This window comes from Monodelphis domestica, chromosome 3 (assembly GCF_027887165.1).
Source record: "Monodelphis domestica isolate mMonDom1 chromosome 3, mMonDom1.pri, whole genome shotgun sequence".
Lineage (NCBI taxonomy): Eukaryota > Metazoa > Chordata > Mammalia > Didelphimorphia > Didelphidae > Monodelphis > Monodelphis domestica.
In genome coordinates, this window is record NC_077229.1 from 86072337 (window position 1) to 86091464 (window position 19128).

Genomic DNA, 19128 nt, shown 5'->3' on the forward strand with positions numbered 1-19128 from the left:
TTAATTAAAACTTAATTAAAAATATTTTCCATGTTTACATGATTTATGTTCTTTCCCTTCCCCCCTCCCAGAGCTGACAAGCAATTCCACTGGGTTGTATAATTGTTATCACTTGATACCTATTTTCATATTATTCATTTTTGCTGTAGAGTGATCTTTTAAAGCCTAAATCCCAAATCACATACCCATATACAAATGTGATAACTGATTTTTTTTTTTGCATTTCTATTCCCATCGTTCTTCCTCTCAATGTGGTTAGCCTTCTTTCCCAAAGGTCCTTCAGGAGTGTCCTGGCTTATTGTATTGCTACTGGTAGCAAAGTCCATTACACTGGATTGTTCCAATGTTTTACTTTTTGTGTACCATGTTCTCTTGGTTCTGCTCATTTCACTCTGCATCAGTTCATTGAGGTTCTCCCAGTTGACATAGAAATCCTCCAGATCATCATTTCTTATAGCACAAGAGTATTCCATCACCAAATCTACCACAATTTATTCAGCCATTCTCCAGTCAAGGGACAATAAAGGGGAGTTTTTAAATTCAAGAGTGAGCACTCCAGAGTGCAGAGTGGAAGAATTGGAGAGAGGAAATGAGGCCATGGGAAGGGATAGGGTTGAGCTTGATAGGAATGAGAGAAGGGAAAGGAAGGTGGCAACTGGAATCACAGGGATTAGAGGAGTAGTGGGGACTTGGCCAGTCTTGGAAAAGGGGAAGGACAAGCTAAATGGATGGCCAGTTAATCAGAGCAGGGACTGGAGGGTTGATGGCAGTAGTGGTTGGGAAGATCATCATAATGATGACCATAATAATTGAAGGCTTGTTTCCAGAGGATTAATGAGGAAACCTATCTTCATCTTCCCTACCAAGAGGTGGTGGACTACAAATATGAAATGAAGGACCCAATATCAGTTTGTGTTATTCCTTGGTGCTTTTATGGAGCCCTGGGCCTGGAGTCAGGAAGACCTGTGTTTGAATCCTGCCTCCAACACTTCCTAACTACAAGAGCTGAGGCAAATCACTTGACCTGTTGCCTCAGTTTCCTCATCTGTAAAATGGGGATGATAATAGCACCTACCTCATGGTATTGTTGTGGGGATTAAATGAAATAGCATGGGACCTAGCAGGTGAGTCATAAATACTTGTCCCCTCCCCTTCCTCTTCTCTATCATGGATCGGAAGTCAGCTAGTGGTATTGGCAAGGGACTGCTATGTAAGGGACAGATGACAGTAAAACATTAGAGAAACGTTTTCATTTGATGTGAACAAAAAGAGTATCTCTAGCTCTGGGGAGAATATAAGCTCTTTGGTTTACCAGTCCTTTCCATCACAATTCAAGAGAGGGACGAGGACTAAGGCTGAAGCCTGGCAGCTCTGCTTCTGCTGGCAGTAGGAAGGATGTTTCATCTTTCAGAAGACAATGGCAAGAAAACAAGGGAGAGCCGGAGTGCCACTTCCACAACCTTCTGGACTTCCGTCCAGAAGGTCATGTGTTAAGGCTTTGGGTCCCAGGCCCTGACAAGAGCTGGGGCTCCCACACCACAGGCATGGCTTAATCTCTGGGCAGGGGTGTCTGTTGCAGTCTCCACTTATCTGAGATCTTCCTGGTCACAGAGGGTCCACGGCTGTGTTCTGGTTTCCAAGGACCCTCCCACCCTTGGTCCTGCCTGTTTTATGATTCTTGAGAAATGACTCTATTAGTTATTCCCAGAAGAATTAGGGATAAAGATTATTTCTAAAAAAGCTGAATCACATCAGTATTCTCAGTGGATTTTTTTCTTGAGATCATCTGGAATACCAAAGTCTCTCCAGTACCTGTTGTAGGTAGAGAAACACTTTCATCTGGATAACAAGAAACAAAGAATTAGCAAAAAACTGCTTTTCCAAAACTGACTTAGGCAACACCTTCCTAACATTGAACCAATGATAAACAGAAGCTCATAGGATCTGTCTTGATATCACCAGAAATCTTGAAAGGATAGACTTTTTAAAATGTTGAGATTGGGAGAGAAATGTGATAAAAAACCCATTCTTCTTTTCTTTTTAAACGTTTACTTTTCTGCCTTAGTAACAACTCTAAGGGAGAAGGATAAGGGGTAAGCAAATAAGGTTAAGCCACTTACCAAGGGTCACACAGCTAGGCAGTGACTAAGGTCTCATAGGAACCCAGATCTTCCTAACTCCATCCCTGGCACTCTCTCCCACTGTGCCATCTAGCTGACTTTAAATATTCTTATTTTCTAAAACAGTGAATGAGCCAGTAAGTTTGACCGATTCTGGGCAAAACTAAAGAACAAAGAAATAAATGCAGAAGGTGACTAATAAAAGTTAGCATAGATCATCAAAAACAAGTCATTTCAAAATAACTTAATTTTATTTTTTTGAAGGGGTTACTGGAATGGTAAGTTGAGGCGATTCTTTAACATATTTGGACTTTAGCAAAGCAATTGACAAAGTCTTTCACAATAGTTGTGGATCAGATGGAGAGCATGGGTCGGATTCTAGCATATATATATATATATATATATATATAAATTTAGAAGTGGGTAGAGGCAAGGATTGATTAACACCTTAATGCCAACCTATTTGGAGATCTCTGGTGGAATGTATCAGGGCTCTGCCACTGGTTGTGATCTGTTCACCATTTAAAATAAAAATTAATTGGCTAAAGGTATAGATGAGAGGTTTCCCCAATTTGTGGATGGCATAAACCTAGGTAAGATAGCTAAGAGTTTGGATAAGAGAATCTGGATCCAAAAAGATCTTGATTGTCTGGCATAAAGTATCCATACTAGTAAGATAAAATGTAACAGAATCTCATATTTGGGTTAAAAATAATCAACTGTAATAGCTGATAGGAAGAGATGAAGGTTTTAGTGGATTGCAGGGTGCTGTTAACAGCCAAAACAGCGAATATTGATTAGAGCCAGCAGCTAGATTGAGGCAGTGGGTTAGAGTGCTGGGTCTGAATCAGGAAGTCCCAAGTTAGAGTCTTGCTAGTTGTGTGACCCTGGCCAAGGCACTTACCCTCTGCCTCAGTTTCCTCATTTGTAAAATGAGCATTTATCTCTCAGGATTGTTGTGAGGATCAAGTGAGATAAGACTTATTAAGCACAAAGCTTGGAGTGCCTGGTAAATAATAGGCACTTAATAAATGCTTGTTTCCTTCCTTCCCTACCTCTCAAAAATATTTAGTTCCTGCCACTATTACTTGGCTAAACACAAACTCCTCTGCTTGGCATTCATCATCTATTTTTAATCTTTCTTTCCAGACTTACTTCATTGTTGTGCTCTGTTCAGTTGTTTCAGTTGTGTCCAACCCTTTATGACCCCATTTAGGGCTTTCTTTAAAAAAAAAATCCTCACTTTCCTTCTTTAAATCTATACTGTGTATTGGTTCCAAGGCAGAAGGGCAGTAAAAGGCTAGGCAATGGGGACTAAGGAACTTGGGCAGGGTCACAGAGCCAGGAAGTGTCTGAAGCCACATTTGAACCCAGGACCTCTTGTCTCTAGAGCTCAATCCACTGGGCCACTTAGTTGTCTCCCATTTAGGGTTTTCTTGGTGCAGATATTGGAGTGGTTCGCCATTCTCTTTGCTGGTTCATTTTACAGGTGAAGAACCTGAGGCAAAGAGGGTTCAGTGAATCCCCCAGGGTCTCCCAGCTAACAAAAGCAGATCTGAGTGCAGGAAGGGTCTTCTCGACATTCTATCCACTGAGTCACCTCGCTGCCACCAATATACACTATACCTCCCACGCTTTTAGACTAGCCTACCCACCATTATCTAGAGTTGGCATTCCAATTCCCCATGCCTGGGGAATGTTGTACCTTTCAGGTGTTATCACTAACCTAAAGTCTTGGCTCATTATCCTAATTGTTAGTATTTTTTCTCTGTTCAAACTGTATTTATTTATTGGTGTGGAGGTTGAATTCTCAGAGTTAAATTGTAAGCTGTGTGAGGGCAGGGACTTATTTTCCAGTTTTGTTTTTGTATTCCTGTTTACCATAGTTCTTCACACATAGTAAATATTTAACAACTATATTTTGAGGTTGAAATACAATCCTCATTAATAGAATCTAGAAAGGATATCCACCAAACAGAATGCATCCAGAAAAGGAAAGATGAGGGCGGCGAGGAGCCCAGGGATTACGTCATATGAGGATCAATCCAAGTCAACAGCTGTTTGAAAAGGTATTTCAAATTTAGGTAACTGAAAAGTTTTCCTTGGGAAGAGGGATTAGATAGGCTTTGCTTGGCTTCAAAGGGCAGACTTATGACCAAATGGGCAGAAACTAGAGAGGCAAATTTCAACCTGGTTCAAGAAAGAACTTCCTAACAATCAGAGCTGTTCAGTAGCAGGAATGGCGCACCTGGTGAGGTAGTGGTTATGACTTCTCTAGATGCCTTCAAAGAGAAGGGAAAATAACACCTGGTGACATGACAGAGCGTACTGGTCCTACACGTGCCGGTTTCTCTGTATCATCTCTCTTTGAGATTTTCTGATCCTTTGATAAGAGATGCTTGAGACTGGCAAAGCAAATTGCAAATATTGAAAATTAGAAATTGAGAATAATGAGGGTTACCGGTCAACTTATTTTATTTAAAATTCTAATATGGAAGAAAAAAGAATTAAACAATAGACACGCTAAGGCAAGAGGGTACGTCTTATTATACAGCAACATTATTATATATACATATCGTTTCTCTGGATTAAAAGCCTCAGCAGGATTTAAAAGTATGAGTACAATGGAATAAACAAATACATGAAAACAATCTATGTTATACCCAGAATGTTAGAGTCTATGGTATAAACAGAATTAGGCAACAAATGGATAATTTCATCCACAGTGGCCAAGCATTATCACCAAATTAATGTTTTTGTACAAACTGAAACGATTTCCCCGCTGTCCTCAAAATAAATTGTTCCCACTTTTAAACTTTTTCTTTTTTAACAAAATTTATTAGGCACCTACTGTGTGTGAAGCCCTATCCCGGGTGATATGGAAAATACATAATTTAGACCACTCACAAATGCTTACAACCAGAGAGGAGTGGGGACAGGCATATGTAAAAGGCAGTGACAGTTGGATGATTTTCAAATAACTCAAGATATATAGGTCTAACTTGTTTCTGAGGCAGTAGTGGTAATACAATATAAAGAGATCTGTAGTGAGGACTTCTGGTTCTTTTCACATTCTAGCCTTAACTAGTTGTGTGACCTTGGATAAGTCATATCTTCCCTCTCTTTGTATCTTTGTTTACTTATTTATAAAATGAGGAGGGTTTGATAAGATATGGTCAAAGCCCTGTCAACCCTGAAATCCTAGGACATGTGACTCAGCTCAGATTTTTAGCAAAACATATTTGCTAAATTAACTAACACCCACGAATAGTCTAGTATGACCGTACTGTTGTGCAAATGCTGCCAGGTGTCATGGACCATTGAGTAATTATTCAATAAGAAAGTCATGCAGCTTGCACATATCAGGATATATGACTATGTGGCTCAATTTCCCCCCTTCTTTTCTTGGTCTGAACCTGCAGTTTTATTGCTGTAGGGAATTTTGAGTGAAAACACTTTTCCTACCAATGTTGGAGCAAGGAGTCTCAGCTTTTTGGAGCAGAGGTCGACTTGCTTAGGGGTTGCACAGCCGGTATATCTTCAAGGTTCAGAGGCCAGCTCTCTCTCCAGTCATGCTGTTTGTCTCATGCACTCATGATAAAATTACCTCTTTTCTAAATCCTAGGATCTTTCTTCTGTTTGAGGGATCCTTCCAAAAGCTCTGACATTCTAGGATTCTCTAGTTCTCTGGATACGGGTCTGGAAAACCTTAATTCCACGAAATAAAATTCTGGGTTTTGTACTCAACAGTCCCTCTGCAAGTGGTCTCTAAATAAAAATAATAATAAACCTTTTCATTAACCAAATAAGAAGTCATAGAATACAGGCCACAAGGTGCTCATTCTGAAAGACTTGCTTCTGAACCTAATTTTCCTTTAACTGGTTTGGTAATATAATTATCCCTTCCCTGTATCCTTCAGTATCTTGGTTACTAAAAAATAGAAATCTAGTCTTTCTAGGCAGGAGTGAAAGGGTCATCCCATTTGCTATCCCACCCTCCACCCCAAGGGGAAAAAACAAACAAATAATCATCCCTCTGCCCTTTGATGCAGTCTATGTTCTTAAATACTGGCTGCTTTCTGCTCATTTTTGTGACAACCTCAAAATGCAATCACTCTGTGTGCTAACTAATCCTTGAGGGAAAAGTTGGATGAAGACCATGAGAATATTTTCACTTGTATGAAAGTTCTATGTATCTAGGCAAAGGTTTATACACTTTTTTTTTTTGCTTTTAATTCATAAAGAGAAATTAGAGTAGAAATTATAAGGAGGTAGATTGTCATTTGGCCTAAGAATTCTGACCACTCGAGTTGTTCAACAATGGCACAAGCTGTGTGAATAGTGATGACCATTGGCCAGGGATACAGTGGTGGAAAATTTGTTCCATTCTTGTGGGAAATTATTGCCCTTTAGGATACCTGCCAACTAAAAATCCTCCAACATGAGGTTAGCTGATCCAGTACTGAGGTGGATAAGATCTTTACTAACAGGGACTGGTTTTGCTGACCGTGCCCTTAAGTTAATCACCTTAAGAAGACATGGTCACTCGGACCCTATGGGATTCAAATGAAGTCTCGCTCCTCATCATCTGTGACACCAAACTTGCCAGGAGAATGGCTCACAAATTCTAGCCAATTGTCCAGGGAGAGAACCGGGATGATGCTCATTCTCATTCATCTACATCTAAAGCATTTTATGCATCTTACTTGGCAAGATGGGGAACAAATCTTTTCTGTTAGCTATTGTTGAGGGAGGCCATGTTATAAGGAGACATTTTTACTTAGAATCAGGTGACTGGGTTCTGCTTTTTACTACACCTCTAACACCTGGGTTCTCTCCCTGGGATTTAGTTTTTTCATCTGTAAAATAAAATCAGACTAGATGGCCTCTAAGGCAGTGGATAGAACACCGAGTCTGAAGTCAGGAAGATGGGTTCAGATTCCATCTCGGACACTTAGTTGTATGACCTTGGGCAAGCTACCTCATCCATTTACTTCAGTTTCCACATTTGTAAAATGGGGTTAGGAATAGTACCTACCTGATCACGTTGTTGTGAAGATCAAATGAGAACTGTAAAGCTCTTAGTACAGGGTCAGGAACATCTATAAATGTTAACTATTATTATTATTTAAGGATTCTATGGTCAGATGAAACTGAAGAGGGCATATCATGTACATGCACTCACGTAGCTTAAGTAAGGCTAAGGCAGGCCATTGAATACCAAGAATGCATGGCCTGTAGCTTAAGTCATGCTACATGAGACTGCCTTAGAAGCATGTAACACGAAAAAACATACACTTGGTCATAATGTTGCACAAGACAATGGAAACAGTGGGATTAGTTCACCAGTCAGGTGGTGGGCAGACTGTATATTATGAGGGGACAGAGCCAAGTCATAGTGAAGGGAAGGGAGTCCTTGCTAGGGTGCCAAGTGATTTTTCACTTTAGCCTTTATTAGCTCTTGTCTTGAAGAGGCTTCTCCTTCCTGCAACCTGTAACAAGGAATGAACAAAGACTTATGTGTCAAGAAGAGACCTAGGGTCAGAAGGCTCCCAGGTCTCTCTTAATCAGAGGCTGGAAGTCCTCCAAGGAGCCTTTTCACCTCTCAAACAAATTGTTTACACAAAGGATGCGAGATGAAGAATGTTCATCACCTGAGAGGCAGAGGAGCAAACAAGAAGCTGGAAGGAGCCCGGAGCCTTCACAGAATCATAGAAGACCAGGGCTTTAGGAGATCCTAGAGATCATTTAATTCCCTACCAGGCTTTCCTCTCCTCATTGACATTCCCTATCCCATCCCCACTGAAATGAAAAATTGAAGCTCAAACAATTGGAAGTGATTTGCTCAAGTTCACACTATCAGTTAATAGCAGAGTTGAGAAGAGAACCCAGGTTTCCTTACTCCTAGCCCATTATGCTTTCTGTTCTTGTGTTCTGAATCTTGTTTCCTTCCTAGTGACCAGAAGGCAATCCTAGACCCTTTCAAAAGTTGCAGAGATGAATTTTCCATGAGAAGGGTGAATGACCAGCTGTATAAATAGGCATATCACTTCTCATGTCTGAACTTTAGTTTTCTCTTCTGTTAGATTACATTTCACTAGCTGATCAAGCCTTCTAACTTCAATCTTCTAATTCCAAGGCTTTGCTAACTCATCCTTTTTTTCAATGAGAAGCAGGTGTAAGGCCTTCAAAACAAAGTTAGAATTTGCAAGTTTCTGATTCAGGGTGGGTGGGCAGGTAATCACGTGTTAGCTTACATAATCTAGTTCATTATTATAGGTGTCAGTGCTGAGTGTGTAGACTGAACATGGGGTCCACTGCTGTGGAAAGTCAAAACATTTTCATTTACACATATGCAATAATGCTATTCATGATAGGACATCTTACTTCAAATTATTAGGTTTCCCAATAGATGTATAAATACGAAAAATTAACAAATTTGCTAACTATTCTCTCCTGAAAGAGATCATCTCAAATAAGAAATAATAGTAAGTTAAATTGATCTAAATCAAACTGATCCCGAGAGACGTGACAACCTTTTATACTGGGATTGGTCAGCTCAGTAAGCACTGGTGGCTTGGAAGAAAAAAAACAACCTCTTCTTGTACTAGTTCTCCTGAAGTGACCCAAAATGGTCTTGCCTTTGAGCCTTTGACCTACCCAAAGAGGGAGGAAGGAATAAAGCAGTTTTATGATATAGGCCAGGAAACCAACAACCATCTGGGGGAAGTGCTTCATATGAAACTATGTCTATCCTCTCTCAGCTCAGTGATATCCCAATAACCTAGAGAGTATCTTTCTTTGTCAATCTTAGGGAGGCCCATTTAATTTGTGGGCTACTTCATTTCAACCATCATTTATTAAACGGTTACCACATTCCAGGTACTGTGCAAGCTGCTCGGGAAATGGAAACTGAAATTTTTGTTTGGGTTGCTGTGACTTCCAGTTCATACCACCCTTGTGCTGCTACAGCCCTGTTGATTACAACAACCAAACCCACCAATCCTGGGGTCCTTTAAAAGGGAATGTTTGGTTCTTCCAAGCAGATTTTCAAAGGAAAGAACAGATAGTGCTCCCAAGTACCTTTCACTTCCAAAATGGGCAGAGGGGTAGGTTTAAATCAAAGTGAGGAACCTCATATGACCTCCCCCAATCAGTGCCTGTTGTTAGGGGAAATGTAAACACAAGCCTCTAGCTCTGTAGATATAGAAGTACACAACACATACATCCATACATACATATATATATATATTTATGTATAATAATATACACAACAGAACAGTGTAGTAGATCAAGGTGCCTTACACTTGGAAGCTGGCATTCTTGGACTTCTAAGTGAGCCTGAACAAAGGTTCAGCGTAGTACAGGACTAAAATCCTATTGAATAATGGGATATTCAAAAGGTATGTTGAAAAAGCCATTTTCTGTACAAATGTGCATTTATTCCAAAGTGATTTAATCTTTCCAGATATCTGCCTCTAATCTGGGTGTTGGGGTCAAGTTAAACTTACACCTTCAAGCTTTATTCATAAAGCTGTCCGAGTGACATATTAAAGAGTTATGGGGGAGGAGGACGCTGCCCCTCCCTCAAAACACATGGCTACTCACTAGGCAATGAAAGGTTAAAAAGTAACTAATCTTACTTTTTTACCTTTATTAGAGAAGAACTGGTTTAATCTGGGTGCACTCGGTGATTTGCTACAGAACAGCATCGACACATGGGACTTCCCTAAGAGAAGGATTTTGAGGTTTGCCAGCTCTCCATACCCACCCCCAGGCACAGAGTCATGATTAAATCTCACACTACATGCTACTTGGAGCCTCCTTGTAGTAGACTCTTCCCCACTCCCGCCCCTACTCCAACCAGAAGCACTTCATTTCAGGTAGGACTTAAATATTTAGAGCAGTGATTGGCAGTCTGGTCAGAATCCATTTCCAAGTGATGGTTTCCCACCAAGATTGAGTTGGAGAATTTCACACAGTGGATGTTCGGTAAATGAGGAAAGACAGACTCCCCTGCCTCCAATATCCCCTAACAGTATTCTGGATCCTGTACCATGCTGTACTGAGGAAAACCAGAAGCATCAAATACAGTTAAAAATCCAGAAGTTGTGTGTAAGGGACACACACACCTCTCATCTTTAAAAGCAGCTTAAAATGTCCTTTTTGAGTCTTTGAAATGCAGGTTGTGTTTAGTCTTGATTAAGGCTTTTGGCTGTACAGGAAATTCCTCATTTTCCCCTCCTGGAAAATCCTCCAGGATAGATTTTCTTCTGCCCAGGGGGCCAAGTTGCATGTGTCACTTTAGCCAAGTTTTCCTTCACAGGAGACTAGCAAGGCTGGTGGTAGGTCCATTCTGCGCCTGAAACTGTACAGGGGGTGGCCCATCTGTCCACTGGAGAACATGCATGGAAATGAAAGAAAATGGAATTTACAACCTGGAAAATGGAGGACATGCTGTTCTTTGGCAAGAAGTAAATCATTGTTCTTATTTCCTGATCTGGAGCATTCTGTTCAGGTCTGAACACAATCAGGTAAGGCTGATAAGGATGGGGAAAGGACTTAGAAACCAGGTTATATGATGATCAAATGAAAGAAACAGATGTTTAGCTGGGAGAAAAGAAAACTCAAGAGGATCACTGTGGTGGGGAAAGGAGATTAGAGTTGTAAGAGAAAGCTAGGACCAATTGATGGGGAATTACAGAGAGGCAAATTTTAATATGAGTTATTTTCTAACAATCAAGGTCATCCAGTAAAAAATAGAATGGGCTTCTTTTTGAGGCAGTTGTGAATTCTCTAGTACTAAAGGCATTCAAGCAAATAGTTGCCTTTCAATGCAGTGAAGTGGTGCAGTGGATGGTGTGGAGCCTGGGGTCTGGAAGAACTGGATGAAAATATGGCCTCAGACACTTTTATTAGCTATATGACTCTTGGCAAGTCACTTAACCTTTCTCTGTCTCAGTTTCCTTGATGTAAAATGGTGATAATAACAGTATTTACCTTGCAGAGTTGTGAGGATCAAATGAGATATTTGCAAAGTGCCTAGTATATAGTAGGTGCTAGCTATATAAATGCTTACTCTCTCTTTGTTCCCTTTTCAAGGGACTATAGAGCAGTGATGGCAAGCCTTTTAGTGCTCCAAAGCACCTTCAAGGTGCATGTGAGCCCCCTGCCTTACTCCAGACAGGGAAGGGAAGGAGTGCTCCCATTGGGCTGTTGGGCAGAAGGGTGGGTAATGTGAGAAATGTCCTCAGGTGCAGTGAAGAGGGAGAAAGGAGAAGCCCTCTCCAGCACATGTGCTATAGGTTTGCCAACATGGCTATAGAGAATTCCAATACTGGAGATTAGGTGAACTAGATTACCATTTTCTGCACTGAGATTCTATGATTACATATACAAAGCAATTAGCAGTTAGCCACAGGAAGGTGCTTAAAGCTGGTTTTCTTGGGGACAGGCATATTTTCTGGTTAATATGTTATGAAAGGAAGGGATTCTCCCAAGGGGTTAAACTAGGTATATAGGAAGGGAGGCTGAAGCTAACTACTCTAACAATTATGACAATGTCAGCTAAGACAATGGCCAAAAAAATCATTCTCTACCATAGAGACATAGCTGATTTAGTAGGAAATGCTACACCCCTCCCCTTCCTACCCCCATTGCTTACCGTGATCAGGTTGTGTTCTGGAAGGCTACAAGCTTCAATGTGATCCTGGAGAAGCTGCTGGGAGAAGTTCTGATGCATCTGGGCAGCTTCATGAGCATCCATTGCATTCCCACAAGCTTTATTCAGGTCTGGAAAAAAGAATAATACTCAAGGCATCCAGAAGATTAAACAAGGAACTGTCAGCCAAGTGCAGGCTGGTGTGATCTCCTAAAAGACTTCTTTGGAGATCCTGGCTCATGGGATTGCTCTCTTCTCTGCTCTCCTATAGTACTTATCCATACCTCTTTATTTAACTTCATAACTGTAGACTAAATTTTTATTTGCTCCACATATGTCCTAACTTCCCAATTAGCAATAACAGCTGACATTTCTATAATGCCTCATGGTTACAAGAGCATTTTCACATACTATATCTTAGGGAGGCAGTGCGGTAAATCAGAAAAACAAATGGAATTATAGTTCAAATGCCACCCCTCACACCTATGTGATCTTGGGCAAATCGTGTGCTTCCCTGGGCTTTAGTTTCTTTGTCTACAAAATGGCTGGAGGTGGGGATGGGGTGGAGAGAGGAGTGTTGAGTTGTTCTATATGCCCTCTAAAATTCCTTCCAGCTCTAAAGCTATGATCACATGAGCCTCTGAAAAAATTCTAGGGGGTGGGTAACAACAGCTTCCACTTTATAGTTTTGTAGTATATAAAACACTTTCCTTACAATAGCTTTATGAGGCATATAGTGCAAATGTCATTACTTCTAATTTACAAAGAGAAAATGGACATTCACAGAGGTTCTGCCTTCCCCAAGATCACTCTAGTTATAAATGTCAGTGCTAGGACTAAGTCAAATCTTCTACCTCCAAAAGGAGTGCTCTTTTCAATCAACCACAGGTAACTCAACTAGAATGTGAAGTATTTTGAAAACAGCAATTATATTCTGGGGACATATTTTGCAAGAAGCAGTATGGCAGAGTTCAACTCTTGTGGTTACATCACTAATTAACTATGATCTGACCAAGTCCTCTTATCTCCTCGAGTCTTCGTTTCATTATCTATAAAATGGGGATAATAGTTTCTACTCCTGCCTCCACTAAAGGGCTGTTGTGATGATCTAATAAAACATGGGGGGAAATGTTCTTGATTGTGTATAAGATAAATGAATTATTATTGCTTAACACGAATCTTGGGCCTCGTTCTCTTACATTCTCTTCAAAAATTACTAAATTTGGTATAAGGTGGATCTAAAAATGTAGCACTTATAATAACATGGCCACAACTAGAAATAAGTCAAGTGGAATAGGGCCAACATTTTAGTTACATTTTAGTATATTGGATTCATGGAGAAGTACTGGATTTTCCAGGGTGGGGATTGAGGGAAGGACATGAATGGATAAAAGAAAAGTTAAATTGATGATCTTTTTTTTTTTAAACCCATACCTTCTGTCTTGGAGTCCAAGGCAGAAGAGTGGTAAGGGCTAGGCAATGGGGGTCAAGTGACTTGCCCAGGGTCACACAACTGGAAAGTGCCTGAGGCCAGATTTGAACCTAGGACCTCCCGTCTCTAGGCCTGGCTCTCAACACACTGAGCTACCCAGCTGCCCCCAAATTGATGATCTTTTTAATAAAACAAAATGTTTTGCTAACTTTTGGCTAATGATTTCAAATAGGTGAGACTGTTTTTCTTCAGAAAAAGTCTTTGTTCAATTAATATCCTATCTTGTGGTAGAAGAGAAACTCAACATTTTCAAATTGCCCCGTTTTTTAAGTTCACTCAATCTTTCTTGTAAGCCATCTCTCCAAGCTCTGAGAATCAGGAACCCAGTTCAGTATTAAAAAACATAATTCATATTGTAATGGTAAACCAAGGCTTTAGTTTCAGTTTTATATCTAACTTTCTCTGTGATACTGAGTGGGTTTCTTCCCTTCTCAGTTTTCTCATCTGTAAAATGAGGGTGTTGAACCAGCTCTGGCATGAAAAAAAAAAAGAAACCCAAAACATTTTTCATCTTATTTCTGTTGATATCTTTAAAAAATGTATTTATTTCCAAATACAAATGTCTTTCCTTCATCTTCCCCAGCAAGTTATTCCTTACAACAATGATTACGAGAGAAAAAAGCTCATCAAAACTAATGATTAATATACTGACTGTACCTGACAGTATATGCACACCCAATGTATATTGCACACCCCTATAGTGTTTTCTCGACCACTATAATAAAAGGAGGGAGGTAGAGTTTTTCCAACAGTGCCCTGCAGACAAGTTTGTCTCACTTGCATTTATCTAATGATATCTCTGTCATGTTAGGTAGGTAGTAAAGATTATTGGTCCCATTTTTCGATAAACATATGAAGACCACGGAAGTTAAGTATTTGCCCAGAGGGCCACGAGTATAAATGTCAGAACCATTTGAAACTGGGTCTTTTTCCTTATTACCATAGCATACTGTCTCCTGATAACCATACTGTTAGGTCTGATTCTGAAATTTTATGCCCTAAGTAACATTCTATAGCCATGATTTCCAAATTCAATTCTAACCAGATACTCTTTATAATGTAATGAGGAGATAGAACATTAAAAAAAATACAGAAAAGATATTTTAAAAAGGCAAACATTTTATGTGCTATAAGTACTGCTAAATAAGGAATTGTTTAAAAATGAAACTAAGGCACTTTAGGTACATTCTTTTGAGTAAGCAAACAGGATAACTAGAGCCTCTATCTGTGTCCCTTCTGTCTCTACAGGGAGAAATGCCTGGATAGATGATGCTTTCTTCTAAAGCCTTCTTAATATACTCTAGTAGGCTTGAGCAGTCAGGACAACTAACACCATTTTGAGAGCTTTACCCAAGTCCTCTTTATTTTTATGGGTATGGATGAAAAAAGTGTTCCATTCTTGACAAGTGTGCACAATTTCACAGACAGGAGCCAAAATCATGGCCCCCTTCCAAGGCTTTAATCTATGGGGCTCAGACTTGCAGAAAAGAAAAGAGATTTTCTAGGGTTAAACTGAGCTCATGCTATTAAAGTCTCCCAGGGCTCAAGGTTTCTTTTTGGCAAACTATACTGGCTGGGTCTTGCTCTCAGAAAGAAGGAAGGGACTCTAGTTAAAAAGATGGCTTAGGTGGATTGAGAGGCAGGCCTGGAGATGGAAAGTCCTGGGTTCAAATCAGATCTTAGGTGCTAGTTGTGTGACCCTGGGCAAATCTCTTAACCCCACCCTTGCCTAATGTGTACCACTCTTCTAACATGCAACCAATATTTAATATTGATTCTAAGATGAAAGATAAGAGTTAAAAAAAAAAAAGATGATTCGATTTGCCAGGAAACAACCAAGTAGGGAAAACAAGGCATCAAGACTAAACATTCACATGAGGGAAGATAAACTGACATAGGTGGGAAAATGCTCACCACCCTTATTTTGGTTTCCCTTTTAACCCCATACTATCTTGACCCAATGACTATCCTTTTCCTCCAAATTCTTTGTTCCTATGTCCTACTGTTGTTCTTGTCCTGGATTATTGTCACTCTCTCCTAAACACTCCAAGTGAGAAGGTGTTAAATGCTGCTCAACAGAGTCCCACAACTGTGCTAAATGGGTTTCCTTATGTTTAATGGGCCCTTCAAACTACTTGGCAATTCTTTTATTCTTCCCTGAAAGACTCTAGTATACATAGACTAGACTATTCTGAACCTCCAACATTATCCTTTTTTCTTGAACTCTCAACAGAAGATCTGCCATCTTTTTTATTGAAAAAATAGGGACCACCTGCTATAATGAACGCTCTCTTTTCCTTTACTCCATACATAAACATTTCCCTCTACCATTTGCCATTCTCTCTTCCTTTGTTCTGGTTTCTGAACAAGAAATTGCTTCTCTCTTTTCGAGAGCCACTTGTGTTCTTCATTCTGTCTCTTTTGGGATCTTGTCACCTGGATCATTCACCCCTTTTCAATATTTCTTTATCCACTGACTGCTTTGTTGCTACCTACAAACATGCTCAGACCTCCTCTCAGCCTTAAAAGAATCCTTCATTTAATATCACTCCTATTCCCTAAAATATCCTTTTTATTTTTTCTTACTTCACAAATTCCTAGAAATAGCCATCTGCATGTACCTTCATTTCTTCACCTTATACTCACTTTTCAATCTCTTTCCAACTGTCTTCAATCCTACTGACTTCACTCAATGGAAACTGCTCTCTACAAGGTTAACAACAATCCTTAACTGCTAAATCCAATGACTTTCTTTCAGTTCTCATTCTACTTTATACTTTAAACTGTAGTTTTTGACACTACTAATTATCCCTCCTCCTAGATAATCCTTTTTCTCCTTGCTTCTGTGACACTGGTCAGTCTCTTCATTTTCTCCATGCTTTCTAATTGTTCCTTCTTTTTCATTTTCTGGATCATTCAACTCCTAGTGAGATACAACAGAATGAATAGTGGCTGTAGAATCAGAGGACCAGGGTTCAAAATACTACCTCTGACATTTATAACTTATGTGACTCTTGGCATGTCACTTAATGATCTTGACTCAGTTTCCTTATATGAAAGTGAGAAAGTAGAACTAGAGTCTTTGAAGTCTTTTCCAACTTTAAATCTACGATCCTTTTCTCCAGTATAGGCTCCAAGCTCTGTTCCAATCCCTCTTTCCTTTCTCTCTATACCCTTTTTCTCAATGATAACAGCTGTCTTGGGTTCAAATATCACCTCCACAGATGACTTTCAAATCCATCTCTAAATTCTCTTCAGAACTTTGAGCTTGTATCTCTAATGTTGGACATTTCCATTTAAATGTTCCAAGGTAGATTCAGCTAGGTGGTTTAGTGGACTGAGAATCAAATCTAGAGACAAGAGGTTCTAGGGTTAAAGGTTAAAATATGACCTCAGATACTTCCTAGCTGTGACCCTGGGCAAGTCACTTGACCGCCAATGCCTAACCCTTACTGTTCTTCTGCCTTGGAATAGTTTAAGATAAAAGGTAAGGGTTTTAAAAAAATGTTCCAAAACATATCAAATTCACAATATCCAAAACAGAACTCATCTTCCCCACTAAACTGACCCCTCCTACAAATTTCCCTGCTTCTTTAGGCCATCATCATCCTCTGACAAGCTAGTTCACAACTTTGAAGTCACTTAAGAGTCTTTATTCTGTTTCACATTAAATCTATGGCCATGTGTTAATTCTATTTTCATAGATCTTCTGTCTCTAAGCATGACTCTTGATCCACTGAGCCATCTAGTTGCCCCCCACCCCACAATGATGTTTTTATTTACTTATTTGTATACATATTATATCCTGCTCAGTAGATGGTAAGTCTCTTAAAAGACGGGGATTCTTAAGTTTTTGCCTTTGCAGGTACAATGCCTTGTACATAGTGGATGCTCAATAAACATTTGCTGGACTCCACTGAATTCTCTTGAGTTTTGGTTTCCTTGGCTCTTAAAAACAAGAATCTTGGGGGGGCAGCTGGGTAGCTCAGTGGATTGAGAACCAGACCCAGAGATGGGAGGTCCTGGCTTTAGATCTGGCCTGATACTTCCTAGCTGTGTGACTCTGGGCAAGTCACTTAATGCTCAATGCTTAGCCCTTACCATTCTTCTGCCTTAGAACGAATACATAGTATTGATTCCAAGATGGAAGATTAGAACTTAAAGTAAATACATACATAAAAAAAAGAAGAATCTCTACTAAAGTGCAACTTGATGCTTTGTCATAAATTTGGAGGAAACTATTAGTTCTGGAAGGTTCTATGGTAATAAAGCACTTTTCACAGGTTTGGTACCTTACATAGAGTAGATGCTTAATTATTTTTCAAGTTAAGTGCTATTTAGCCGGGCTAAAGTCAGAGATGCTCACAAGCAGATTGGCCAGAGGATAAATGAATTCTCTGGTCAGAGCACTTCTCAAAGACCATCTACTAAATTAAAGGGCAACTGTAGTCTGCATAAAGGAGGGAATACTCACACAAATGAAGTTACAGATCTTCTGAGTAATAAAGTAAAATGGTAATATTTTTACAGCCCACTCATCAGGGTGATAGTGAGAAAAATACTTTTGTAGTATAGGGAAAAGTGGTATAAGACTAGGAGTAAGAACACATTTAGATTCTGGTCCTTTTACCAAATAAATGCATAACTCACGGCAAATCATTTTATCTCCCCCTTAAGTTTCCTCATCTGTAAAATCAGAGGGTCACACTAGATGATTTATTAGGTCTCTTCTAAATCTAACAATGTATGAATCTATAAAAAACAAAGTACTAAAGAAATGTGAATATTTATTTTTCATGACCAAAAGAAGATACAAAATTTCTTTTTTTTTAAAAACCCTTACAAGTTATCGGTTCCAAGGCAGAAAAGTGGTAAGGATTAGGTAACTGGGGTTAAGTGACTTGCCCAGGGTCACACAGCTAGGAGAAGTCTGAAGCCAGATTTAAATCCCATCTTCCTACTTCTAGGTCTGGAACTCTATCCACTTAGTCACCACCTAGTTGCCTCTGATATTAACTCTTGATTTTCTAATCAAGCCCAGAGCTCAGGTAGATGATACAAATAAGGGAATTTATTCAAAGAAAATTATCCAAGTTAGTGCTTAACTACGATCAAAAGTCTGCATGGAGTTGCCCATCAGACTTACCTCTCAGCAGAGCTGAAGACCACAGCTGCACAGACATGTCTGGAATCTTGCTAGCCAGCTGCATAGCTGGTACCACCATATTATTACTCTCCTGGTCAATAAACAAGTGAGAGATCAAAGTTAACACTATGAAGTGACAAATTATTGATAGATACTGCTCAGGGCCCTAAGGCCAAAGGATCACACATGCCAACTGCTGACTTGGATAACAAGGACATACTTCTTGGTGGGTAGTATACACTCTGTAGAGTGAGACAGTAGATAATGGATAGCCCACCAGCCATAGGACATAGAGGGAAATGAACTCTCTTGAGGCTGAAAATCTCCATCTAAAATTACACTGCCAATCTGGAGAGAAGTAGTGTGGTATAATGGGAAGAACGCTGATGCAGTTAGAAGACCTGGGATCTCCCATGTACTAGGTGTGTGCCCTTGGGAAAGTCACTTCATCTTTGTGGACCTCAGTTTCTTCATGTGTAAAGTGATTGCTAGTTTTTGTCTTGTTTGCCTAATAAGGTTGTTGTAAAGTCCAAATGAAACAAAGAATGTAAAAGTACTTTGTAATTGCAGAATAATATATTAATATGAGACTGTTATAAATTGTACATGAGAGACAGAATGGCACAGTAGATAGAAGGGGAAGGAAACGAGCATTTATATGATTTATATGGCACCTGCTACAAACCAGGCACTGTGCTATTGTGCTGCA

At 39.7% G+C, this 19128-nt stretch overlaps 1 protein-coding gene across 1 annotated transcript in view; it reads right to left on the reverse strand.

The window, feature by feature from the left end:
• Window positions 1-4577: 4577 nt before the first annotated feature.
• Window positions 4578-19128, reverse strand: part of MAU2 (MAU2 sister chromatid cohesion factor) — an 86085-nt gene continuing 71534 nt past the window's right edge. The window contains exons 17-19 of the mRNA XM_001366082.4: window positions 18420-18510; window positions 11785-11912; window positions 4578-10515 (exon numbers count right to left, since the gene is read on the reverse strand). Of these exons, the coding sequence (XP_001366119.1) occupies window positions 10441-10515; window positions 11785-11912; window positions 18420-18510 (294 nt within the window). The 3' untranslated portion in view covers window positions 4578-10440. The remainder of the gene's footprint in view (window positions 10516-11784; window positions 11913-18419; window positions 18511-19128) is intronic.